Source organism: Euleptes europaea, chromosome 12 (assembly GCF_029931775.1).
Source record: "Euleptes europaea isolate rEulEur1 chromosome 12, rEulEur1.hap1, whole genome shotgun sequence".
Taxonomy (NCBI): Eukaryota; Metazoa; Chordata; class Lepidosauria; order Squamata; family Sphaerodactylidae; genus Euleptes; species Euleptes europaea.
In genome coordinates, this window is record NC_079323.1 from 67,315,523 (window position 1) to 67,343,513 (window position 27,991).

At 46.0% G+C, this 27,991-nt stretch overlaps 1 protein-coding gene across 5 annotated transcripts in view; it reads right to left on the bottom strand.

The window, feature by feature from the left end:
• The window catches only part of KDM6A (lysine demethylase 6A), a 334,756-nt gene that overhangs the window by 26,210 nt on the left and 280,555 nt on the right, over window positions 1–27,991 (bottom strand). For all 5 annotated transcript variants that reach the window (XM_056858360.1, XM_056858359.1, XM_056858358.1 and 2 more), the window contains 4 exons: window positions 24,232–24,380; window positions 21,547–21,661; window positions 5,835–6,022; window positions 4,989–5,130 (listed from right to left, as the gene is read on the bottom strand). In XM_056858360.1, coding sequence (XP_056714338.1) covers window positions 4,989–5,130; window positions 5,835–6,022; window positions 21,547–21,661; window positions 24,232–24,380 — 594 coding nt within the window. The remainder of the gene's footprint in view (window positions 1–4,988; window positions 5,131–5,834; window positions 6,023–21,546; window positions 21,662–24,231; window positions 24,381–27,991) is intronic.

Sequence of the window (27,991 nt, forward strand, 5' to 3'; positions counted from 1 at the left end):
AAATATGTGAATGTATGAGTTGTTTTTTTAAAACTAAAACCTCAGTATTCAGGTAAAATTGCCGTATTGGCACTTGGCAATAAATAAGTGGGTTTTGGGTTGCAGTTTGGGCACTCGGTATCTAAAAGGTTCGCCATCACTGCCTTAGTAGAATCTTTTTTTCCCATTGACATAATTGTTGTCGTATCTTGGGTCTTCATATCTTGGATCTCCTCAATAATAGTGTCCAGTTTTCCATTAATTAATTTAAATAGGATATTCATCACCTCAGCTAGTTGAAATACTTGATGTGAGAGCGCTTGTTGTTTTTCAAAGACTAAATCTTGTTGCACTGCAAACATGTCCATTTGTTTGAGTAACATCTCTTCCATCCTCTTGTTTGACATATCTGCTTGTATTCTTATATAGAAGCAGGCTTTGTAATTTTCAAGATATCCTCAATTACGCTTCAAGAAAGTAGACAGGAAACTGCAGTATCATAGACCCTGCGTCATCTCCTCTCGGTGGTTAAGTGGTAGGAACGATTTGATGGTTACACCGGGGAGATTCACTTCAAGTCTTCCAGTCTGCCCTGTCTTTTCGATGGTAACAAAGCCCTTCTTATTATCTTCCGGTCTTAAGAGGCGACGTGGCTGGACATTGAATCAAAGAGAGCCGGAAGTGGGGGGGGGGAAGGTTTTCGTCTCCCTCCCTCCCCTCAAAGCATTTAATTGGTAGTTGTAAAGTCATTCAAAAGTCCCTTTTATTGCGTCTACTCACTGATCAAGTTGATAAGGTCTTAGTCAGTTCATTTAATGGCATTTGTTTATTTAAAAAGTCTCGTTACGCTGGGCAGGGAGTCGCCGGTTTTCGTAGGTGTTTTTATCGTCATTCAGGTCTTCTCAATCAAGATAAAGGCAAAAAGTGTCTTTTTACTCACTCTGACTTCCAAAGGTGAGGCTTCTTGTTCTTTTCATAGATTCTTTGATGTTGATGTATAGAGGAGGTCAAAGCCTATAGCCAAAGAGTCGTCCGTGGCAATGGTAGCCCCTATGTGCCGGCGGGGACAGCTTCCAAATCTACGAGAGGCTTAATAAAGCTCTCTCAGAGAATATGGGAGTCCAAACCGCTCTTGAAGGCTGCAGGGGAATTTCCTGCTTCCCGATCCACTATTTAGGACCGAGTTGGGGTGCTTTTTGCACTCCAAATCTAAACGACTCTTGGTGTCTCCTGGGAGCCCCCAGGAAACAATGGCGCTCGGACCAAACGCTCTACAGGAAGTCGGGTCCGGAAATCAAACTGTTGGATCATCCATTCCGCCGCCGCGCCTTCCAAGAGGGACGAGACAAACCTAACCCGACTGTCTTTCATTGGGAAGGTATGTTCCTGTTCCCTCATAAAGCTATCCACTTGATGCAAAAAGCAGGGAAAAGTTTCATCAGACCCATCAAAAGTCATTGGCAGGGCAAACGGTGGAGGCAAGGGCTGTGGCCACGGTTGCATGTACGCCCCTGGTAGTCCCGGCGCTGCAGGCATCGGTCCCACACCTCTGGGTGGCGGAGCGGGTCCCCCTGCTCCGGGCTGCGGCCCTCTTGGTTGCCGAGGTGCCAAACCTCCAGGTGTCGGCACCCCCGGTTGTCCTGGCGCCTCAGGTAATCCTGGTGCCGGCTGGGGTGCTCCTGGCTGTGGAGCTGGGGGGAGCGGAGCAGAGGTCCACTGCAACCCACCTGACGCTGGTTGGAACAGCACACCTGGCTGACCTGGTTGTCCAGACGGCAGCGGGGTTGGTACAAGAGTTTGCACCCGCTGCATCTCGCCTAAGTCCTGCCCCATTAAATCAATTTGATTCTGCATCCGAGCCATGTACTCCTGCAACACCTGGTTTTGAGCCCGCAGACGTTGGACTTCGTCTGTGTCCTCCCTGCTCGGAAGGTCATAAAATGAGGGTAGAGAGTGGAACGTCCAGTCCCCCTCATCCATGCCAGGCGTCGCGGGACCCTTGGGTTGTGCTCTGAATGTCTGTGCGGCCGCCAGCGCCTCCAGCTTGGCGGCCCGGGCATCGACCGCTTCAGCAAACGATCGTTCCATCTCTTGGCAAAAACGGGATTGAGTAGGACCTGCCGTCTCCACTCGCTCCCCCATGAGGGATAAGGGTACGGGATCGGGGCCCTCCAGGAGAGATTCGTTACCCCTGCCTGCATTCTCACTCACACGGCGGTACCGATCCAATAGTCTGTCCCTACTGCCCCTCAACCTCTCTGAGCTGCGCTGCCAGGACTCCTTCCACTGAGGAGTTCGGGAACTCCTATCTAGGCTTCGGTGTCGCCTTAGATCCACCTCCACACCCGCGGCCTCTCCCGAGCCCACGGCCCAACGCAAGGAATCTCCCTCCAGGATGGGTCGCTGGAAGTCGTTTCCCGCAGCCTCCTCTTGGGCGCGCAGGGTCTGTATTCTCACCTCCTCTCGGAGGAGTTGGCAAAGCACTTCTCTGGCTGTAACTGTCCCGGGTCTCCCTTCCTGGGACGACCCGTCATCCCTCCCTCCAGGGGAAAGGGTGAACTCAGCTGCTGCCGCCATGCAGAACTCAGGGAAGAGGCTTCAGCCTCATTCCTGAAGGGCTTTGAGAATAAAGGAAGCTGACTAGAGTCCTAATGTAAGGTCTGAGTTCACCTGTTGAATCCCACTCACCAAACGTCCAAACAGGGTATTCTAAGAGGCTGGTTCATTTGGGAAGCATAAGGTGAGTAGCAGGAACTTACAGGGGAAGGTACGAGGACTCTACTGGGGGGAATACAGACAGGTTGGAACATATACAGAAAACCAAAGGCACAGTTGGTTACCAAGCCGAGCCTGGTTCCCATGGTAGATTACAGTTATCACACAAATGGAGAGAAAGCAGTCATAACAAACTTCTGAGCAACAGAACCTTGAAGGCCAGCTGCCTGGAGCTCACATGCGACCCCATAGGGTTTTCAAGGCAAGATATGTTCAGAGGTGGTTTGCCACTGCCTGCCTCCGCATCATGCCCCTGGTATTCCTTGGAGGTCTCCCATCCAAATGCTTGCCAGGGTAAAGGCTGACGGTGTGTGATTGGCCCAAGGTCACTCGGCAAGCTTCCATGGTGCGAGTGGGGATTTGAACCTGAGTTTCACAGACCCTTTAGTCTGACACTTTAACCACTACACCATGCTGTCTCTAGAGAACACCCCCCCCCAAAAAAAAACACTTAAATGTCTTTTTATGATCTTGGTCACTGATCTCCCATCAAAAAGGCCTTACTTTCTGTCCTGTTTGCCTCTTCCCAAATACTTTTAAAAAGAACTTCCTTTCCTTTCATCCCTTAGAAGCTCCTTGATCCATTGATCTTGAGCAGCATATATCTAGTGTTTGAGGGATATAAGGACTGAATCAAATCTTGCCACTGACAACGTAGCCTTGGGATCCCTATCGCTTAGTAGAAAAGGCATTATGTCAGACACAGGGGCATTAGATTTGTTATGTTAAAAGGGGGGAGATATAATATGATTGAAGTTCCTCGTAAAAGCGGCATTCCAAAAGGGACAGGTCCTGTCTGGATATATTCAAAATTCTGCCCTGCATAACCATAGAGGGGTTATCATTCAATCCAGCTAAACAGAAGGCTTTAGAAAGACGAGGAGTTGTCAAATAATATGTATAAGCAGGCAAACCACATGATGGTGGTATTCCGAAGAACTGGGATAAACAAACGTGACGAGCACAAAAAGTAGTGCTGTTAGAAGAACTACATAAGTGGGGAGAATAGTTGCTGCAGTTCTAACAGAAAATATCTTTAGAGTACAGTGGAGCTCGTGAAGGAGGAGAGGACATGATGTTAGACTAGGATACCAGCCTCTTCTGTGGGGGGAAAAAAAATTTCCAGGAGCCAAACCTTCTAATTACAGTCAATTTAAAATTAGACCACTGTTGCCATAACATGGCCCATATATTTCTAGACTCATTGCACTTTTGGTGTTGTTTACTAGTAAGAGGCTGGTAATTTTTCTTGACCTCTAATGTTAGCTTGTGTTCCCAGCTTTCGTTTTCCATATTTCACTTGGTTTCCTCCATATTTCAGATGCCTCTCCCATTGAACACTAATCCATTATCTGCTCTTTGTTCTTTTCAGTTCTTTTAGAATTCCGCTTGGCAGCACATTAATCATAGTGTCTTTTAGAAGGCTTACGTACTCTACTAAATGCAACATTCTATTTCCCTCAATTGCATCAATGTTATAAGGTTGCTATAATACCGACAGCTACATGTAAACATATTTTATTCATATTTTATTCACTATACATAAGGATTGTGAGCAAATAATGCTGTACAATAGACTGGTAAAGTCTCCAAAAGGTACAGAAATGTCTACAGTGATTGCTAACAGTGTAGCCAATTTAAATGCCCACATACATCAATGGGAATAGCTAATTATGTGGCTGCATTCATATGTCACAATAAACTCCAACTTAGTGTGATGTCTCAATGCAAGTAGTATTAACCCAGGACTCTAAAACGTAGGTGGTATCTGGCTTGTTGTAATGCATGAATGCAGAAAGCCCAGCTTTTAAAGTAGCATGACACCCCCCACCCGCCCCATGCTGCATTCATAGAACAAAGTACAGAAAACCTTGCCACTCCAGGTGCAACTACTAGCCAAGAATGAAGAGGAGGCTTGTCATGCCCCTAGGCCCCCCTCCCCATTTACTGCAGTCAACTAATAGCAAGTGAGTTGCTTATATAATGAAGTTTTGCCAGCAGCTCAGCAATACAAGAGATAGTATCCAGGGTTTTTGCTTGAAGGTAGAAGACTAGCAACAGATTAGCTGTGGTTTATGAACAAACTCCAGGTAGGATAGCTGACATGGCTGTCAAATTCTTATTTAACCTTACAAGTTTACATTCTATTCAAATTTCAAATACCTTTATTGGCATAGTACAATTTGCATACATTCTATTAAAATAAAGCCAATGCAGTCACCAAATGTACTTACTTGATCATTTCAAAAAGCTTTGGATCAGAGACTTTAATATTTCGTGCTATGTTCCAAGAAAGGTGAACCATAGGTACGATTGACTTCACACTTTGCAATTTATTCCACTCGTACCGTTCCACAGCCAATTTATATTGACAGGCTGCAAGAATAAATGTGTATAAATTTAAAGGGCTACAAAGAACATTTAAAATTATATTGTTCTTAGGTAAGAAAAATATTTACTCTCACACTTGTTGTTAGACTTATTAGCAGTTATTGAAGTAAATTATTTGGTACAATTTTTCACAGAATTTACCACACCAAAATATACATTAAGGAAGAGAAAGTATATTTAACATTCCACTCTATAAAATAAAGAATAGACACTGTTAAAGCATCAAATAATTCCATTACCATGAGAAAAACTCTCCCAACATGTCTGGGACAAGGGACTATAACATTTTAATATGGAGTGTTTAATATAAATAAATAAATAAATAAATAAATAAATCAGAAACTATATTTGTACAGAACAAAATTTGCATTTTATATAGTTCAGGTACTATTGACAAGATTATGCTATTATGTTGCCTCCTAAATACTGCACATATTAAACTGTAAACAAATCCAGATTTGCCCTATTGAAATGGTTATTTTGAAGGATTAGTATTGTTAAGAATCAACTTTCTTAGAATTGGCTTTATGGATTCCCCCTCCCCAAAATGGCTAAGAGACAGGACTGGTATGAAAACCAATGTATTATTCTAAATTATATCCAAATTTGTATGATGTAATTTAGCACCATGCTAATCTCATGATTATTTACACAAACATAAGATTATTTACACAAACATATCACCATACCTGTAAGAGGGCCAACATTCCAGGCGATATTATTACACCAGCCAATAGCCTGAACCCAGTGTACAGTCCCAGCATTTATCCACACCAAATCTCCAGGTCTCTGAATAAATCTATAAACTGGGACGTTAGCTTCATACAAATCTTCCAAATTAGGCCACCAAGAGCCCATTAGAAAATTCATGTTGTTTCTGTATCAAGAAAAACTGGGCTTAGACATTGTCAACACAAATACCTTATGCATAAAAGATTAAGCCAATCTAAATATATAATCCCACAAAAGGAACTCCATAACATTTCCAGATAATCCTCATACATATATATGCTCAGACAGTAACCTTTTACTAACTATTGGCGTCAATCTGAAGGAAACTGCTGCATGTTTGCAATGTTTGCACTGGATATTAAATGAGGGATATTTATTAGGCTGAATATCAGAGTTATTTTAAAATCTATACACAACAGGTTTCACTGACAGTTTCAGTAACAGTGCTATCAGAAGTGCCAATGGGGGACTCGTATCCAGGACTCTTGTCCTTAAGATCCCTGCTGGATCAGACCAAGGCCCATCAAGTCCAGCAGTCTGTTCACACAGTGGCCAACCAGGTGCCTCTAGGAAGCCACAAACAAGACGACTGCAGCAGCACCATCCTGCCCGTGTTCCACTGCACCCAAAATAATAGGAATGCTCCTCTGATACTAGAGAGAACAGGTATGCAGCATGATCAGCATCCATTCCAATTAATAGCTATGAATACCCCTTTCCTCCATGAACAGGTCCACTCCCCTCTTAAAGTCCTCCAAGCTGGCAGCCATCACCACATCCTGGGGCAGGGAGTTCACAATTTAACTATGTGTTGTGTGAAAAAATACTTCCTTTTATCTGTTTTGAATCTCTCACCCTCCAGCTTTAGCAGATGACCCCGTGTTCTAGTATTATGGGAGAGGGAGAAAAACATCTCCCTGTCCACTCTCTCCAAACCATGCATAATTTTATAAACCTCTATCATGGCTCCCCTTAGCCGCCTTCTTTCCAAGCTAAACAGCCCTAAGCGTCTTAACCGCTCCCCATAAGACAGTTGCTCTAGTCCCCTAATCATTTTGGTTGCTCTTTTCTGCACCTTCTCAAGCTCTGTAATATCCTTTTAGGTGTGGTGACCAGAACGGTATTCCAAGTGTGGTCTCACCATAGATTTGTACAAGGGCAGTATGATATCAGCAGTTTTATTCTCTATTCCTCGTCTAATTATGGCCAGCATGGAATTTGCCTTTTTTACAGCAGCCGCACACTGGGTTGACATCTTCATTGAGCTATCCACTACCACCCCAAGATCCCTTTCTTGGTCTGTTGCTGCCAGCACAGATCCCATCAGTGTATATGTGAAGTTGGGATTTTTTGCCCCAATATGCATCACTTTACACTTACTCACATTGAAACTCATTTGCCATTTTAATGCCCATTCTTCCAGTATGTAGAGATCCTTCTGGAGTTCTTCACAGTCTGATTTTGTTTTAACCACCCTAAATAATTTGGTGTCATCTGCAAACTCGGCTACTTTACTGTTTAACCCCAACTCCAAGTCATTGATGAACAGGTTGAAAAGCACCGATCCCAACACAGATCCCTGAGGCACCCCACTGCTCACATCCCGCCATTGTGAGAACTGACCATTGATTCCTACTCTCTGCTTCCTATTTTTCAGCCAGCTCTCAATCCATAAGAGGACTTGTCCTCTTATCCCGTGACTATGAAGTTTGCTTAGCAGTCTTTGTTGGAGGACTTTGTCAAAAGCTTTTTGGAAATCCAAATACACAATATCCACAGGCTCATTTCTGTCCACATGCTTATTGACGCTTTCAAAAAACTCTAATAGGTTAGTGAGACAGGACCTACCCTTACAGAAGCCATGTTGGGTTTTGCCCAGCAGACATTGCCCTTCTATATGCTTGACAAATCTATCTTTAATAATGTTTTCCACCAATTTACCCGGAACAGACGTTAAGCTAACTGGCCTGTAATTTCCTGGGTCCCCCCTGGAACCTTTTTTATAAATGGGTGTTACATTGGACATTCTCCAGTCCTCTGGTACAGAGGCTGATCAAAGGGACATATTACATATCTTTGTTAGAAGTTCAGCAATTTCCCATTTGAGTTCTTGAAGAACTCTAGGATGAATACCGTCTGGTCCCTGTGACTTGTTAGTTTGCAGTTTGTCTAGATGTGTCAGGCCTGCTCGTTGCTGAGACAGCCAGACTATGCATGTTTTGATTTCGCCAGGTGCGGCCCAAGGTCGGGCCTGTTAACTATCAAATTCCTCTCGCTAACTCTGTGGGAACTGCTCTGGTGGGGGGGGGGGTTGCCATGGCTGCCACCGCTATCTGATATGACCAATGCTCTTCCATATAGACCTTAGGCAGTGCCTTTAGTTCTCATTCGTGCCAACTTACTTTTGCTGCTGTAAACCTGTAGACTTTTCCTAATAAATCAACTCTATTTTGGACTCCTTGTCTGTGGATGTTGTTTCAGGGATTGTCACGGGACAAGTGCTCACATTTTGGCACGAATCCCTCTCTATTTTTTACCTGCCTGGCTGGAGCCCTGGAGGGATCGTCGGGATCTAGGATTGGAGCAGGGGACGTGCTCTCCGAGTGAGTTGCCTGTGGCTGGAGCCCTGGAGGGTTTGCCTGGGTCCCGGGAGGGAGCAAGGAAAGTGCTCCCTGGGGAGAGGGTTTCTGGCTGGAGCCCTGGAGGGTCCTGAACATTGGTACCTTCCGTTGGGACCGTCGGACGAGTTCCCTGACGACTCTACCCTCCTGTGTGACATTCTTGGTGAGGCGCTGCAGACTGATGCGGAGATCAATCGCCTAGTTGTACTTGTTCGAGTTCAGTGGCATTGTCTTGCTGAAACGACCCCCTGGACAACCCACGACACTGATCAGAGTGCCCAGCACGACCTCCGGACACTGGACAGGTTGTTGGAGGAAGTTCGGCAGGCACAGGAGGATTTAGCAATGTTGACCCACTTGTTAGCGGGATTAATATTACGTGAGGCGCAACAGGAACCGGCGGCGGCCCCGATCCGCCCCGTATGTGACTCTCCCACGGAGGGATTACGGGAGGAGGAGGTCCCGATGTCAACTGTTCCTGATCCCAATGTGTGCCTGAAGGAGGCACAGGATGTGGCAGCCCGGACGGCTTTACAATTTGTGGGACTGGCCACGGCCATGGTGGCCGAGATCGCGGAACGACTAACCCCGAAGTTTGGACCGGACGCAGCTGCTCTGGCAGTCCGGGTTCAACGGTTGTTGGACCAAAATTCCTCTGAGCTTCTTCTGCTTCTATAGCAAGAGGCCCTCCCGATCGTCACAACGGCGATCGCCGTTAAGCTCGAGGCCGACCAAGCGCTCGCTGATCGGAAGCGAGCTGAGGAACAGTTGCGGGCCACAGATGCGGCTGCAGCTCAGACGCTGGTCGATCTGAACAAGGCTGAGGAGCTACGTTTGGCTCAAGCGGCCACCGCTTGAAGCAGCACGACGACGGCAGCGGACGTGCATCCCAAAGAAAGCACAGGGTTCGGATTGTTCCCCTCGTTTTCCCCGACCTATGGCCCGCCTTGAGACATGCAACGCGCACGTCGGCTCGCTGGTCGCTTGATCGAACCGGATTACTCGGATGAGGAGGACTTGTACTGTGAGGAGTCTCACTGGGCTACTGGCCTCCGAATCAGCCAGGCCCGACGCACTGGGGGAACTGGGGATGAAATGCGTCTCTTACGGGGCCAGAACCGGGACTTGACTGATCGTGTGGCCCATCTACAGGACCAAATGGAGCTCCTAATGCGAGAAAATGAATGTTTACAGCGAGCTCAAATGCCCCCAGTTCATCCGATGCCAGGGCATCCAACTCAGCCGGCTCCACAACCAGTTTCTGCCGCTGAGACCGCCAATTCTGCCCCCTCCGGGCCAACCAGGCCAACCGCCTCTGGGACGTCCAGCCCAGCCAGTCCCGGGAGCACCGGTTCTGCTGCCCCCAGGGCAACTAGTTCTGCCGCCCCCAGGGCAACCAGTTCTGCCGCCCCCAGGGCAACCGCCAGCGCTACCCCCAGCGCCCCCTCTTATGCAGTGGAAGCAACCACGGTTAAGGGTGACTTACGACGGCTCAGTTGAGGCTCTGCCCTGTTTCCTACACCAAGTGGACAGTTACATGAGAGAACAGGGACAGCACTTCCCCACTGAAGACAGCCGGGTACGTTTCGTTGCCTCACTATTGATCGGAAAAGCCGCCGACTGGATGGTCCTCCAGTTCGACACTCGGGCCCGATCCATACGCTTGCTCAACGATTTTATGCGAGCACTGCGGTGACGTTTTGAGGACCCCTTCCTGGGCAAGAAGGCCAAAGCAGCTCTTCTGCAGCTCCGACAAGGCTCTACACCTGTGCAAGAGTTTGTAGACGAATTTCAAAGACTCGCCAGTAAAATAGTGGATTGGACTGAGGCTACCCGAATACATTATTTCCGGGAAGCCTTACACCCTGACATATTGAACTGGGCTTATATGCAACGAGACCCAGACACTCTGGAAGAATGGATTTTACTAGCTGAAGAAGTGGAAAGCCGCCGCCAATTCATTTCGCTGGCCCGACATCGAGCCAAGGAAGGGGGCCACCACAAACCCCCATCTAAGGCTGCAGCTCCTACTCCATGGAGACCGGCTCAACCCCCCCAAGACCAAGAGTCTTGATTTCAAAGGGGAGCCTGTCTCGTTTGCGGTGCCATGGGCCATTTTGCTGTTGCCTGTCTGCTTCGACCGGATCGGTTAATCCCCTCTCGACCTGATGGGCCGCCCTGGAATTGGGGGCGAACTCAGCGAAGAGGCACCGTGGCCAACCGTAGCGCTGCACCGGGACGGACTGCGCCATCAGTGCTTCACATCGGAGATGCACCCAACGAGCCTGCACCAACGGACCCATCGGGGTCCCGGATTACAAGTGCCCCGGGAGGGGACAGCTCACCTTCCTCAGATGAGGACAGAAGCTGGGACCCCCCAGCTTTAAATCTAGAGTCTCCTTTGGATCTGTGAAAAAACAGGCGGGGTCTGCGGTGAGTGGAGCGACACCACGGACCCTCGCAGCTGTTCCTGCAAAACCCAAGGCTCCTGTAATGGTGAGTGAGATCGAAGATACTGTGTATGTGGATGTAGTGTTACAACACTACAAAAAGGGCCCCCGATTACAAGTCAAAGCACTAATAGATTCCGGGTGTGCCCGCTCCCTAATCAATGAGGCCACTTTCAAAGCGCTCAAAGTCAGAGACTGTCAGCTCCCATTCAATTTGCCCAAATGGATGGCAGTGACTATAAGGGTGGGCCAGTAGATCGTCGTACTCGCGGGGTAGCGATGGGCATTGGCCACCATTGGGAGCAAATAAACTTCACCATAGCCCCAATCAAATACAAAGTGGTGTTGGGAATAAACTGGCTCAAGGGACACAGCCCGTATACTGACTGGGGGGCTGGGACTATAAAGTTCTCTGGTCCTGATTGCTACCAATACCGTCACGAGGTAGCTGTTATACCTCCATCAACCCCGGCTTTAGTCTCAAACACCCCCTCTTCCTCTCCACTGCCTGCTGAATATCAGGACTTTGCAGACGTTTTTGATGTACGGGAATGTGATGTACTACCCCCCCACCGCAAAACCGACTGTGCTATTGAGGTGGTGGGGGATGGGAAACTGCCCAAGAGTAAGATCTACCCCATGAGCGCTTCAGAACGTAAAGTGTTACGTGAATTCTTGGACAAGAACTTGGCTCGAGGTTTCATCCAACCATCTACCGCCCCTTCTTCGGCCCCCGCTTTATTTGTGCACAAGAAGACGGGTGACTTGCGGTTATGCATCGACTTTCGGAAACTCAATGCAGTCACCAGTCCAATGCCTATCCCATTCCTCTGATCTCAGATCTCTTGGGGCAACTAAAGGAGGGGCGTATCTTTACTAAATTAGACTTGGTAGAAGCTTATTACAGAATCAGAATCCGGGATGGGGATGTACCCCTAACAGCCTTTTCCAGTTGCTTTGGCATGTATGCATTCTTAGTGATGCCGTTTGGATTAAAAGGGGCCCCGGGGATCTTCATGCAATTCATTAATGAGATCCTACATGACTTGTTATATAAAGGAGTGGTGGTTTATTTAGATGATATTCTCATTTACTCTAAAACTATGGATGAACACGTTGCCCTGGTGAGGGAAGTATTGCAACGTCTCAGAGATAATCAGCTCTGTGCTAAGGTGTCCAAGTGTGAATTTCACCAAAAACAGTTGACTTTCTTGGGCTATATAATTTCACACCACGGTCTCACTATGGACCCTGAGAAGGTGCAGTCTGTAACCAGTTGGGAGCCACCCTCAACCCGCAAACAGGTTCAACAATTTCTTGGGTTCGCTAACGTCTACAGAGGTTTCATCCCCAACTTCGCTCGAGTCGCACTCCCCATCACTGATCTCCTTAAGGCTAAGAGAAAGGGAAGTGCAGCCAAGTTGCCTTCGACTAAAATCAATTGGACCCCCCAGTGCCAAACTGCTTTTGATACTCTCAAGCGACTATTTACCTCCGAACCGGTGTTGAAACACCCTGATCCTGAGCAAATGTTTATAGTCCAGGTTGATGCCTCAGACGTGGCAATGGGGGGTGCACTTCTACAGCGAGGGAAGGACGGTCTTCTGCATCTGTGCGCTTACTTCTCTAAGAAGTTCGCGCAGCCTCAGCTTAACTGGGCGATCTGGGAAAAAGAAGCGGCCGCCGTCCACCATGCCCTCACGGTATGGAGACAATTTTTGGAAGGTTCTAAAGTCCCTTTTGAGGTGTGGAGCGATCACAAAAACCTGGAGACGCTCACGGGAGCCCGTAAACTATCCGCGAAACAGGTACGCTGGGTGGACTTCTTTGCTCAATTCCGCTTCGTATTAAAAACATGTACCAGGGAAGCAGACTATCCTGGCGGATGCTCTATCCTGACTACCCCAATACCCTACCAAGGTTGAACGCCCCACAGAGTCCCTGTTCACTCCTGCTCAGAGAGGTCTCCTGCCCACTCTGGCGGTTCTAACCCGATCACAAGCCCGGCTCCCGCCAGAGTCGTCGCGTGGGGGGGAACTCCAAGCTGCACCACGTCGGTCGGCCCGAGCGCTCCACCCCCCTCGCCTCCTTCACCAGCTTTGCCTGCGCCCGGCCGCCCAGGTGCTCCAGCCGTCCGACCCCCCTCAGAGGCGCCAGCTTCCCCTCCCACAGTGGAGCCCGCCAACACAGTACCCACAACGCCAGATGGGGTGGGTCTAACAGACTCCTTTATGAACTCTCTTCGTTCCGAGTGCCAAGCCGAACTCTCTGCGCAAACCCTCCCCGCTTCTCTGATTGACCATGGGGGTTACTGGTATAAAGACTCTAAGCTGTATGTGCCTAAGGGACTGCGTAGGAGGTTCTGCAGCTAGTCCAAGGAGCCAAGACCGCGGGGCACTTTGGATTTCTAAAAACGTTGCATTTGTTACGGAGACAGTTTTGGTGGGGGGGGCATGCGAACCGACATGGATTAGTTCATCCGCAGTTGCCCAGTATGCGCTACTGTCAAAGGTCCCAGGGTAAACCTCCCGGGCTTTTACAACCATTAGAGACCCCCACTAGACCCTGGGAAGTAATTGCAATGGATTTCATGACTGACCTCCCCCTCAGTGAAAGGAAAACTTTACTTTGGGTAATCACTGACCTGTTCTCTAAACAGGTGCATCTCGTCCCTTGTGCAGGTATCCCGTCCACCCCAAAACTCTTCGTGTCACATGTCTTCCAACTCCATAGCTTCCTGCGCAAGGTGGTCAGCGACCGCGGAAGTAGCTATGTAGCCAAGTTCTGGAAAGCTTTCCTAAAACTGGTGGGGGTGGAACAAGGTCTTTCGAGTGCTTTCCATCCCCAAACCGACGGCCAAACAGAATGGGTAAATGCTGTCTTAAAGTGCTACTTGCGTTGTTATGTTAACTATCACCAGGATGATTGGGTTGAATTGTTACCCTTTGCTGAATATGTATACAATAATGCTGTAAATCAGTCCACAGGGTATAGCCCCTTCCGGGCCGTGTATGGTCAGGACTTCGGCCCCATTGGCCATACTGATGTCTCCAGGGTGGAGGGAGGTGAAGATATTGCTGACTGGGCACACACAATTCAAACAACCTGGCCTTGGCTGGTAAAGAACTTGGAACGAGCCAAACGTAAATACAAGGCTCAAGCTGACAAACATCGCTCACCTGGGAAGGACTATACAGTGGGAGACATGGTTTATTTGTCCACCAAGAATTTATGTTCCAACCACCCGTGTAACAAACTCAGTGCCAAATACGTGGGGCCCTTTCCCATTTCTCGAATCATCAACCCAGTAACTGTGGAACTCTCGCTCCCAAATCATTAAGACGTAACCATCCCGTATTTCATATCAGTTTGCTGAAACCACATGTTCCTTTCCCAGAATGGCATCCTGAACCTCTCCCTGAACCGCCGGTGATGGTAGGGGGGGGAAGAACATTTTGAAATTGCAAAAATCTTGGACTCGTGTATCCATCATGGTTCTCTCCAGTATCTTGTTGGTTGGAAACATTTCAGTTCTGCGAATGATGAGTGGGTACACGCACGTGATGTTTCTGCACCTCGTTTAGTCCGTCAATTCCATACGGCTTACCCTCACAAACCTTTTCCTTTCCTTTTATCCCTTAGAAGCTCCTTGATCAATTGATCTTGAGCAGCGTATATCTAGTGTTGGAGGGATGTAAGGACTGAAACAAATCTTGCCACTGACAATGTAGCCTTGGGGTCCCTATCGCTTAGTAAAAAAGGCATTATGTCAGTCACAGAGGCATTGGATTTGTATATTAAAAGGGGGAAAATATAGTGCAATCGAAGTTCCTCGTAAAAGCGGCATTCCAAAAGGGCATGGGCTAATGAGTCAATAGAGCCAGAAGAGCAAGGGCAGATCCTGTCTGAGTATGGTATATTCAGAATTCTGCCCTGCATTACCATAGAAGGGTTAGCATTCAATCTAGCCAAGCAAAAAGCTCTACAGAGACCACTCTACAGAGTGGTCAGATAATATGTATAGCAGGCAGACCACATTGAGGGGGTATTCCGAAGAACTGGGATGAACAGACACGACGAGCACGAAAAGTAGTGCTGTTATAATCGAGCTCTTTAATGTACTTTTTAATTTTGGTAAAAGCTTCAGTTTTCCCAAGATCTAATAACATATCCTGCGAGAAGCCCAACAACGACAGTTTCTCATCTAAGATTTTTTGCCATGAGGATTTAAAAGGGTCATGCTTCAGAGAAGCTAGGAACCCCTCAGTGCTAAAGCACAGTTTAAGGTGTAGTTTAAAGGCGGCCAACCACGCCCTAGCTTCAAGTGACATTTGGCCAAACTCGGAACGAAGAGTAACGCCAGCAACACATCGAGGGGCATTTAGGAGTTTTCGTAAGAACTGAAGCTTCAAGTGACATTTGGCCAAACTCGGAACGAAGAGTAAAGCCAGCAACACATCGAGGGGCATTTAGGAGTTTTCGTAAGAACTGAAGCAGTGGACGATCTATAGATTCATTGATGACTGTTATCCAGATAGCAACACCAAAAAGGATAATTGGGGTAATTTTCAGGACCCTCACAAACCAGCGCCCGTGCACAGGACAGTGGGAGGGGGGCCTTAAGGGGAGCTGGATGTCAGGCCTGCTCGTTGCTGAGACAGCCAGACTATGCATGTTTTGATTTCGCCAGGTGCGGCCCAAGGTCGGGCCTGTTAACTGTCAAATTCCTCTCGCTAACTCTGTGGGAACTGCTCTCGTAGGGGGGGGGTTGCCATGGCTGCCACCGCTATTTGATATGACCAATGCTCTTCCATATAGGCCTTAGGCCGTGCCTTTAGTTCTCATTCGTGCCAACTTACTTTTGCTGCTGTAAACTGTTGACATGTAAGACTGCACATGACAAGCAGATGTAAAAGATCTAAGTGACAGCCAGGTGATTGGTGATGTCACATGACAGCTCAATGACTGAGCAGAAAAACAGGCTTGCACTGGACTGAGCTAGATGGTCCTGGAGACAAGGCAGCCAACAGTTGATTGGCTGGGAGACTATGCCAGTTATGTATATAAGTGTAACATATATGTATTTGGTTGTGGGTTGTGAGAAGTGGATGCTTTGCGAAGCACTTTGACACTGTGAAATAAAATAGCACTTTTGTATACGTGCTGACTCTGCAGTATTCACTCGCCTCTGGGGTGTCTGATACTTCTTCCAAACACCAACAGGGTTATGGGCCCAGAACGACTGTGCTAGGTGCTGGAGGTTCTGGACAGAGGTTTATCTGTGGAACAAGTACCGTGGACTGCAGAGGGAGCGAGTGAATGTCTGAGGTGAATTCAGACGGAGCAGAGGAGAAGGCAAGCCTATCTGCTGGCAGTGAGTTGTCGGGAGCAGAGGAGGAGGCGAGCCTATCTGCTGGCAGTGAGTTGTTGGGGGCGGAGGAGGAGAGCGATACAGAGCTTGAAGTACCGGGTGCTGACGACATGGCACAGGCGGCTACGGCGTTGCTTGTGGATAAGCTCACCTCCACCAACTATGAGGTCTGGGCATTGCGAAGGCAGCACTATCTCAAGAGAGAGGCGTTGTGGATTTATGTTGCTGACCCCCCTGACCCAGAGACAGCTCATGACGTGATTAAAGATGAAAAAGGACTGGCTACGATAATGCTGAGCGTGGCGGACGACCAGCTCGTGCATGTTTCAAGATCCTTGAAAGCGAAAACAGCATGGGACTCCCTTAAACAAGTTTATGTGCAAAAGACAGCTGGTTCTTTAATGGCTATCACCCGAAGGATGTACCGGACACTTTTGTTACCTGGAGTCTCTATTCAGAGATACATGAACTCTTTATCGGAGTGCTTCCAAATGTTGGAACAGAGAGGGAAAGCCATGCTGGAGGAAGACAAGGTCTTCATATTATTAAGCTCTCTGTTGGAGGATTACAATATGCTAATTACTTCTTTGGAATCTCTGGAATCAGCTCAGCTGACCTGGCAATTTGTGGCTGGGCGACTGTTAGAATACGAGCAAAGATTGATTGCGTCGGGTTCTGGGAAGCCTGCCAGGTCAGAGGGAGGAAAGGAGAAGACGGATTACTGCACTAACAAAGAAAAGTTTGCAGAGAAAAAGCACCTGTCGTCAGATTTACAGCATGTGGCTTTGAAAGTTAGAAGATGCTTTTTGTGTGGTCAAAAAGGTCATTTAAAACGCGACTGCCCTGACGTCAAGAAAAAGAGTCGAGGGGAGCAGTCATCAGCAGGCGCAGCCAGAAGCCAGAAGGCGTCATTGGTGAGGACAGAGACTAATGACTCTACTGGCGTGTGGATTCTGGACTCTGGAGCTTCTCAGAACATTTGTCAAAGTGAAGAGCTGCTACAGAATGCCAATAGTTCCAACCTGAAGCATGTTAGCTTGGCCGACGGATGGAACGCTGATGTGGTGTGTGAGGGAAGTGTGAGGTTCCCTGCACTGGACTATGTATTTAAAAAGGTGCTTTGTGTACCAACTATAGAGACAAATTTGCTAAGTGTCTGTGCATTAGATAATGCAGGGTTTACTGTGACTTTTGCTGAAAAATCATGCCAGATAGCAAAGAATGGAGAGGTGCTTCTGAGAGGAAAGCTATGTCATAATGTGTATGTAGTGGAGAATGTTCATGTGGAGGCTAAGACAGTACTTAATCAAAGCTTGCATGACAGCTGCATTCACTTATTGCATAGACGCCTGGCCCATTCCGGGTACGAGGCAATAAATAAAACACTATCTCTACTGGGTAAAGAGAAAGTGAAAAAATGTGAAAGGTTTCTAGACTGTGAGGTCTGTAAGTGTGTCAAATCTAAAGCCTACCCAGTAGCTAGACACAGTGATAGAAGGTCTGAAAGAGCTCTAAAGCTATGTCATAGTGATGTCATAGGTCCTTTCCGAGAGAGCCATTCAGGAAACCGCTATGCTTTAATTATAACAGATGACCACAGTAGATTCACCTGGGAGTTTCCCATCAAAAGGAAGTCTGATGTATTTGAGACCTTCAAGTACTGGGCTAGAAGGGTACAGAAGCAGCTTGGTCAAGAGCTTTGCGCTTTACAAACAGACTTTGGTGGGGAATACATGTCAAATGCATTTGCCAAGTGGTTGCAGCAGCAAGGTGTGCAACACAGGGTGGCTAATGTTTCAACCCCCCAGGAAAATGGTATTGCAGAAAGGCATGGTGGGATGTTGCAAACAAAAATGTATGCCATACTGCGAGATGCAGACCTGCCTATGACTTTTTGGGCAGAAGCTTTAAAGGCAGCATGTTATATTTCTAATAGGATCTGGACTAGGTCCATAGATGATATTCCCTACAGGACACTGTACAAAAAGGACCCTAGTCTAAGCTATCTTAGAGTGTTTGGGGTGAAAGCCTGGGTGAATGTGCCTTTAAACCAAAGAAGGAAAGGAGGAGCAAGAGCCAAAAAGCTCACTTTCCTAGGGTATCAAACAGGCATGAAAACCTACAGGTTTGCCAATGAGCACAATTGTCTGAGTTATAGCAGATCAGCCAATTTCTGTGAAGACAATAATTGGGATAAGATTCACGGTCATCAGGTGTCTCAGCAGGTACTTCCTTTGTCTGATAGCTCTCATGATGAGTATGAGGTGAAACTGGAGGGATCTCCTAGTAGGGCCTCATCAGAGAGTGAACAAGGTGGAAGGCCTGTGCCAAGAGTGTCAAGCAGGAGCAACAAGGGAGTTCCTCCTGTAAGATATGGTTTTGAAACAAACGATGTTAATCATGTGTATGTGAAAGAGCCACAAAGTTACCAGGAGGTGTTGTTGCTGGAAGGGAAGGAAAAGGAGGGTTGGCTTGAAGCCATGAGGTCAGAGTATGACTCTCTCCAAGAGAACCAGGTATTTTCCCTGACTCACCTGCCTGATCAAAGGAAAGCAATTGGGTGCAGATGGCTGTACGTCAAATATCTGCCTAATGGGAAAATCCTTAGGAAGGCCAGGCTTGTGGCCAAGGGTTATTCTCAGAGGGAGGGACAGGATTTTGACGAGGTGTTTGCCCCCACTGTAAAATCAGAGTCATTAAAAGCTGCACTGTGCAAGGCTGCAAGGGACAGTATGCAGGTGCATCACTTTGATTTTACTACAGCCTACCTCAACGCAAGCCTAAGTGAGGAGTTGTATATGGAGCAAATTCCTGGGTTTGCAAGCAAAGATGAGCTGGGAGTGCTGAGACTGCATAAGGCCATCTATGGTTTAAAACAAAGTGCTCGGGCATGGTCACAATGCCTTAGCAAGGCCTTAATCAAACTAGGTTTCAAGCAAGGTGTGGCAGATCCTTGCATGTTCACTAAATGCGTGGGTGACACGGAATGTGTGCTCGTGGTTTATGTGGACGACATCTGCCTGATGTTCCACACAGAGGAACAATTGCAGTGGTTTAAACAGGCTGCTGGGAGTGTGTTCAAAATGAAGCATTTGGGGACTATTCAAAACTATCTGGGGGTTGAAATAACCAGAGACTCAGAGGAGTGTTTTGAATTAAACCAAACCAAGAAAATTGAACAACTTCTGACTAAATTTGGAATGGCAGAAGCCAAATGCACCGATACCTCCATGACAACAGGGTATGCCCGGGAGGTGGATGACAAAGAGTTCCACAACAAGGTGTTATATCAGTCCCTGGTGGGGTCATTACTGTACTTGTCTTGTTGGACTAGACCTGATATTTGTATGGCTGTGCATTTGTTATGTCAAAGGTGTGCTTGTCCTTATGAAAAGGACTGGATAGCAGCAAAGAGAACGCTGAGGTATCTGAAAGGCACGTCTTCAGCTAAATTAAAACTCAAAGCTGATGAGGAGAAGCCAGTCACTGTCTACAGTGATGCTAGTTGGGGAGACAGGGAGGACGGGAAATCCACTACAGGGTATGCAGTGTATCTGCATGGGGCCCTCATCATGTGGAAGTCTTTAAAACAAACCCACGTCTCCACTAGTACATGTGAGGCTGAATACTCAGCCATTAGTGACTGTGAGATACAGTTGGAGTGGCTACAACAACTGGTTAAAGATTTACGCCTGCAATGGAATCTGCCTGTAAGGGTATTCTGTGATAATACAGCAGCGCAGCAGTTGGCAGGAGACCTAGGCATTAGGACTAGGAGTAAACATATCAATATAAGGTACAACAATGTCAGGGAAGCGGTGAACAATGGGTTTATAAAACTGGAACATTGTGTTTCAAATGACAACATTGCTGATGTTTTTACTAAATGTTTACCTGTGGAGAAATTTGTAAAATTTCGGGATTCATTGGGGCTTGCAATGTCAGTCTAGGAGGAGTGTTGACATGTAACACTGCACATGGCAAGCAGATGTAAAAGATCTAAGTGACAGCCAGGTGATTGGTGATGTCACATGACAGCTCAATGACTGAGCAGAAAAACAGGCTTGCACTGGACTGAGCTAGATGGTCCTGGAGACAAGGCAGCCAACAGTTGATTGGCTGGGAGACTATGCCAGTTATGTATATAAGTGTAACATATATGTATTTGGTTGTGGGTTGTGAGAAGTGGATGCTTTGCGAAGCACTTTGACACTGTGAAATAAAATAGCACTTTTGTATACGTGCTGACTCTGCAGTATTCACTCGCTTCTGGGGTGTCTGATACTTCTTCCAAACACCAACAGACTTTTCCTAATAAATCAACTCTATTTTGGACTCCTTTTCTGTGGATGGTGTTTCAGGGATTGTCATGGGACAAGTGCTCACAAGACGTTCTAGGACTTCCTGCCTTGTTACCACTATTTGCCTCAGTTCCTCATTTTCCCCTCTCCCAAATCTCTGTTCAGGAGAAGGAATCTGCCCTGTATCTTCAACAGTGAAGACAGATGAGAAGAATTCATTTAGTTTTTCAGCAATCGCTTTATCCTCCCTTAGAGTTTTGTTACTCCCATTGTCATCCAATGGTCCAACCGCTTCCCTAGCTGGTTTCCTACTCCTAATATACTTAAAGAATTTCTTATTGTTTGTTTTGATGTGTTTGCCCGAACCGGATGCTTCTCAGCTCCTGTCGGCTTCCCCCACAGGTTCAGTTTAAAAGCTGCTCTGCCACCTTTTTTATATTACGCGCCAGCAGTCTGGTTCCATCCCATCCCTTTTGTATAGGCCCGGCTTGTCCCAAAATGTTGCCTAGTTCCTTACAATCTAAAGCCCTCTTCCCTGCACCACAGTCTCATCCACGCATTGAGACTCACCTACTGTGCCTGCCTAGCTGGTCCTGCACGTGGAACAGGAAGCATTTCTGAGAAAGCTACCTTGGAGGTCCTGGCTTTTAGTCTCCTGCCTAGCAACCTAAATTTGGATTCCAAAACATCCGGACTACATTTCCCCACGTTGTTGGTGCCAACATGCACCACAACCACTGGCTCCTCCCCAGCACTATCTACCAGACTACCTATATGAACTTTAACCTGATCTAGGTCTAAATAACAATGCATTTCCACTTAATTTTTTACTATGCATAGAAGGTCACAATGGAAGGATACACATCTAGCACTACTAGCACTACCCTCCAAAAAAGATATACTGTGATGTAAAATACAGAATGTACCTTTCACAGAAGTCATTCATGACACCCCAATAATTTTCTGGAACAACAAACCATTCACAATCCCCTGGACCTATATTTATATTGACTGAGCAGAAGTTATTATTTTCTTGATGACCTGAAAGTCATAAGGAGAAAAAAACAAGTAGTTACGATTTATAGTACTAATCTGGCTTTACATATGAATAGTAATTACAGTAATTCCAAGCTGAGCTAGAATTTACTGTATCAAGAGATTCAAAAATTAATTTCCATTTCAAGAGCTCTGACTTATATCATGAGCAAGTAACAATTTTGACCTTGAGCAATCTATTTTATTTTCTTTAAAACATTTTTATTTCACCTTTCCACCCAGTTCAGGGTTGCACTTGAAGCAAGGCCTCCGAAGATTACCATAATGATCAGGTAGATACATATGGGAGAAGGCAGTCTTTAAGGTATGCTGGCCCCAAGCTGTATAGAGGTTTAAAGGTTAATAACAGCACCTTGAATTGGGCCCAGAAGCAACTGGGAGTCAGTGTAGGTGGACCAAGACTGTAGTGATATGATCTCTATAACCCACTCCAGTCAGAGTTCTGGCTGCAGTATTCTGCACTAATTGTAGCTGCCGGACACACTTCAGGTGCAGCCCCACGTACAGCATATTGCAGTAGTCTAATCTATATGAAGCAAGGACATGCACGTGACAATAAAAAGTAAACCACAGCATTTTTAGTTAAGCCAATCATTTCCTCTAAATAGGATCAAGAGATTTTCTAACAGATATGATGCTGTGTTAAAATGCAAATTGGGCAAAGAAGTATGTATCAATTTACTTTATGGTTGATACAAGGATTGAAAGAATCAATATCAACTTCTTTGATCTGAAAATATCTTAAGGCACAAATTTTGAAGCAAGTCCCCAGATTTTTAAAATGTGTCCTAAGGTATTTTCCTCATGCAGCCCCCTGACCTCCAGCACAGCTTTGTGTGTGTGTGTGTGTGGGGGGGGGGGGGGGTCACAAGGCTGCGGAGGAAGGGAAAGCATGGACAGATGCTCTTCCATGCAAGAATCATCCCTGTACATGTCAATGCTTTAGGCTCCAGTTCTATGAACACTTGCTTGAAAGATTTTGGTGTTTACTTTCCCTCTGTCTTTCACTACATCTCCAGGCAGAGATCACTGAGCATGTGAGGAAGCAGGAGAAGTTGCTGGGTGAGTGAGGGTAGGCAGAGGGCATGTGCACTGAGTAAGATTTAGCATGTCTGCAAGACCTGCAATAAGACTGGCGATGGCATTGTAGATTTGTATGTGCTAGGGATACAGGGTAAATCACCTACCATAGGTGATTTTGTGTGCTAGCCTTAAAATTTGTGTTTGACGGCTTTCCCTTAAACTCTGTTTCATATATTAATTCTTAGGATGGGGTGGGTACATTCTGTTGTTACATATGCCAACAATAAAGCAGGTTTTGGGGCTGAATCCTGGCACAAATGCAGTCCACCTTCAATGCCCTCTGTTATGAATCAAATTGTGAATCAAATTGTAAAATGGACATAATTAGACACTGGTAAAAATGAATTTTAACGCGTATCTCAATGTTGCTCATCTATAAAACGGAGTACAATGTGATGGAGGAACTATGCTTAAAATTGCTTGAACAGACTTGACTGTATCACTTGTATCAAGTGCTCACCATCCATAAAAGGAGACAAACTGTGTGACTGTTAAACTGGGGGTGGTGGAGAAGAAAATATATGTATCAAGTTTGTGCTTAAAAATTCTCTGGCATAGATGCACCAACTGATCTGTGCAAGCCGTTCAGAGCTAAGTATGCTGCTAGCAATGTATATAAATTTTATTTACTTCATTTATAGTCTGCCTTTCTCGGTGAGTCTCAAAGCTGACTGCAAAATATAAAATCAGTTCACACAACAAAGACATCCAATAAACAATACGAGGGTATCATGGATTAACTGTCTGTGCCTCAGTGATCCTCAGCTGTGAAATAGGACAAACATGTTATATGATACCCTCGACGGGGTATAAATGCTTTATTTATTTATGATATTATGGATTTGACTTCTTTTTCAGTGACTTTGGTCTCCTGTTTTTGTCACTTAGTCAATATGCTGTGTGTGCTTTATATTTGTCTGAATTCTGTTGTCCTTACACATTGATTTATGATTTTCCGACAGATCATCATCCCAGGCTCCCAGGTCTTACCTATCTTCACCTGCAGAATTTTGGAGGGTATGGCATGTATAATCCTCTAAGGATTTTAAAATTATGGGTTGGATCCAGCTATTCATCAGTGAGAAGCTTTGATAGTTGCATATCTTCCTCACCCCCCCACGCCATTTCTGACCCCAAAAAGTTGATTCTTGGAATTACAGGACTTGCATGGAATAATAATAACTATGCTGGTCACTAGGCAGCAGAACAGGAAAAATTGTTATTCTTCTCCCTTTTGGGGGCAGAGCTTCACTGGTAAAAAAGGCAGATTTACCAACATTCAGGATTCAGCCCTTTATAAACTTATTTAAAAACAAGAACCAACTGCAAGGGCTGGTTACTTGTAAAAAAAAATAAAAGAAAGATTATTATTGTTAAGCAAACTGCAAAATGAAGACACAAGGATTAAAAACTGAGGGTTTAACTCTACAGACAAGTAGCCATGATCCAACTACAATATTTCTATTATTTACCTGGTGTCCTGCTACCTGGTACCTTCATATATAACTGCACCGTATTCATTCCCAAGATTGTATGACCAATATGGCTGAGGAGATTTCCAGCTGATACAACACGTACAAAAGCAGGAAGCTTTGTCAGTTCATGGAGCTGCAACTTCCACCTGTAGTAAAGTGACAAATTAACAGACTCATGAGAATTTCAGGGAAATTAAAAAACAACCACCTCCTCCTACAGTCCCTTAAAACTTGCCTGTTATGTTTGTATGTGCTAAACAGAACAAAAATCTAAATGTGTGCACTGGGTATAAGGACTGCAGCACATGAAGAAACAGTGCCAGCCAAGATGAAAAATGGCACTGTGGAGAGAATGAGAAAGGGGAAGCTGCCTCCAGTCATCTCTGTATTTTGGTCCTGATTAGGTTTCTTCTCACACCAGGACATTTATTTTTATTTATTTTACAGCAACTATATTCCAACTTTTTCCAAAAGACTCAAGGCAGATGCTGGAGTTTGGTCTGGTGTAATCTTACAACTGATTTTGCTGCTGGTTAATGCCAGGTCATTCAAATCACCACCATCCAGTGGGCATAGGTATGTTCAACCATTAGGGGCAGCATAAGACCCCCGATGGGGCAGATGTAGCAAAAAGTTTTTTTTTTACATTATTCTGACCAACATTCTTCCTGTTGCAGACACTGCTTCTGTGGCGACTCTAGTCAATACACATTTTCTATTATGACCCTTTATTACAATACTTGTACCATGCAGTTGTTCTCCAGATCCATTCTACGTAGTGAACGGGTTAGTGAATCCCAGGTCACTACAGGATGCTATTATTACATAATTCAGATTTACTAGATAAATATTTCAGCAATATACTAGGAAAATAGTAGCAAGCTCCAGAAAGCCTTCTACTTCTATTTTGTGACACAGATATTATTATTATTATTAACAACAACAACAACATTTATATTCCGCTCCCCCCTGCCAAAGCAGGACTCAGGGTTTACCAAAAAAACAACAACAACAGACCTTCAGTAAAAACAAATATAAAATATATACAACAACAAAACAGATCTTCAGTAAAAACAAATATAAAACTTCAGCAAAGATACAACTTTAAAATAATGATGCCTTAACATCTGTCAACCCCCAATACTGAAACGTTCAGATTGTATTTCAGACAGCATGGGGGAATAATGATAAGCCCGTCCTGAATGAAACAAAGAAAGAAGGAGGCTGGGGGGAGAGACTGGAGGAATAGAAGCAAGTGGGAGGGAAGCGTACAGGTCCAGGCCAGTGAACAGAATGCCACAGATGTAAACTCACTGTCCTCAACCGTAGGCTCGGCGGAACATCTCTGGAACTGGAAAAGATCCGTTAGGGACTGGGTCTCCTTGGACAAAGAGTTCCATCATGCAGGGGCCATGGCCAAAAAGACTGTGGCCCTGACTGAGGCCAACCAGAGGGGCTTTGGGCTGGGGATAACCAGGAGATTGTCAGAAGAGGAGCATAAAGCTCTTTGGGGGGTACAACAGAAGAGGTGGTCCCACAAATAAAAAGGTCCCAGACCAATTGGGGCTGTAAAGGTAAGCACTAATACCTTGAACTCGATCTGGAAAGCGATCTGAAGCCAATGCAGTTGGCGGAGCACAGGTTGAATGTGTGCCCTCCAGGGAGTTCCTGTGAGGATCCACACAGCTGCATTCTGGACCAATCATAGTTTCCGGAGCAGTTTCAAGGGTAGCCCTGTGTAGAGTGTAGTAGTAGTCTAGTCTGGAGGTGACTGCTGCATAGATTACAGTGGCTAGGTCAGAGCAGGACAGGTAGGGCATAAGTTGACGGGCCTAGCAAAGATGGATCATTAGTGACCTGGGCCTCCAAAGAAAGGGAGGCATCCAGGATCAGTCTCCTGGTGGAGGTAGACAGAGTTAGTTGAACTTTGTCAAGAGTAGGAGAAACTTTTGCCTGATCCGGTACACTCCGGCCCAGCCACAGGATCTCTGTCTTAGATGCATTCAATTTTAGGCATCTCTGCTCAAACCATTCCACCACAGCCCCCAGGCATTTAGCCAATGTATCTGGGAGGACATCTGGTCAACCGTCCATCAACAGGAAGAGCTGGGTGTCATCAGTGTACTGATGGCACCCCAGCCCAAAACTCTGAACCAGCTGTATGAGGGGGAACATATAGATATTAAAGAGCATTAGGGACAGGATTGCTCCCTCGGGCATCCCACACACTAAAGGATGCCAGGTGGAGGTCCTCTCCCCTAGTGCCACCCTCTGTCCCCGACCATGGAGGTAAGAGATCAGCCACGATCCAACCGTCATCGGAAGTAATCTGTGAGGGCATCCAGCACAGTCGCCATCCAATGGCCAGGCTGGAATCAAGACTGGAATGGGTCAACGGCCAACATTTCATCCAGGAATACCTGAAGCTGTTTAGCCACTGCTTCAACTACCTTCCCCAGAAAAAGTAGATATGAAACTAGGTAGTAGTTGCCTAGATCAGTCAGATCCAGGGATAGCTTCTTAAGTAGGGGCGTTACTACTGCCTTCTTCAAATTCACTCTCCACTATGCCAAACAGGCATCAGTTGTGATCAGATCCCATGAAGCCCTGCCAGATAAAGGACTATCTATGTAGTTGAGACCTACCAAATGAGGAACTCAGTGATCTCATTGTACAAATGAACCAGGAAATCTGACACTAGCTGACTGTTCTCTTCCTGCTCCACAGATATTAAAAGGCCTGGATGCGCCCAGAGAGATGAGCTGAAAGGCTCTTGTCCTTCAGCTCTTAGCCTGAGGGTTACAGTCTCAAGGCTGGCAGGAAGATCAGTCATGAAACAGGAAAACGTGTTGTGTAATCAGAAGCCTCCCCTCTCCTCTTTCTTGTAGTTGTTTCTTTTTCTTGTACAGTAAGCTGCTTTGGGTCCCCACTGGGGAGGAAAGTGGTACACAAATAATTAAATATATAAATAAAACTGCTACTAACCAGTTTAGCAGACTGTATTATCATCAAATGCAGCTCTGTACATGGAGGTTCCCATTAGTCATTATGGCTAAAAGCCATTGTTGGAGATTTCCTCCATGAATCTTGTCTAATCCCCTCTTAAAGCCATCTAAGATAAGCAGTTGCTGAGATGCCACGAGAACCAGATTGCACAGGACTGTGTTCCAGACATAAGTGGGAAAAGAATGCCTGCTTGACTGTTGGCATGCACAATCATGCTATACAGGAGTACCTTTCCGTGAACCCTAGTCTGAAACTAATCACTGGAAGTCCCCAGAATGCACCGCTGATTCAAGCATGAAGACTCACAAATACTCCTGCGACTCTGACAAACGAGAAACTCCCAAAGTTTTACCTTGCTTATGTTTATGATTTTTTCTCCTTCCAAATATCCCTTTTTCAATTTCTGTACCCCACATTTAAAAAACCAATAAAATTTTATTCAAAAAAAAAAAGCTACAATTGTACAATGCATGTGTTCTATCACTGAGCTACACCTACCAAGTGACTCTAAGAGCCACTTTCCTTCTACCATTTATGGCTGAACAGCTGCAGAAGAGAAGACAGCTACTGGCGCATTTATTTTAGGTATCACAAAGAGGTGATGAATCTGCTTAAAGGAGGCACAAGTGGAGAAAGAAATTGGGAAATAACAAGGTGGAGTTAGAAACAGCTTGAGCTACTGATGGTAGAAGGGGGTCTGCAAGATGGTGATGAGGAAGGCGGACGATAATACATGGAGCTCTATTAAAAA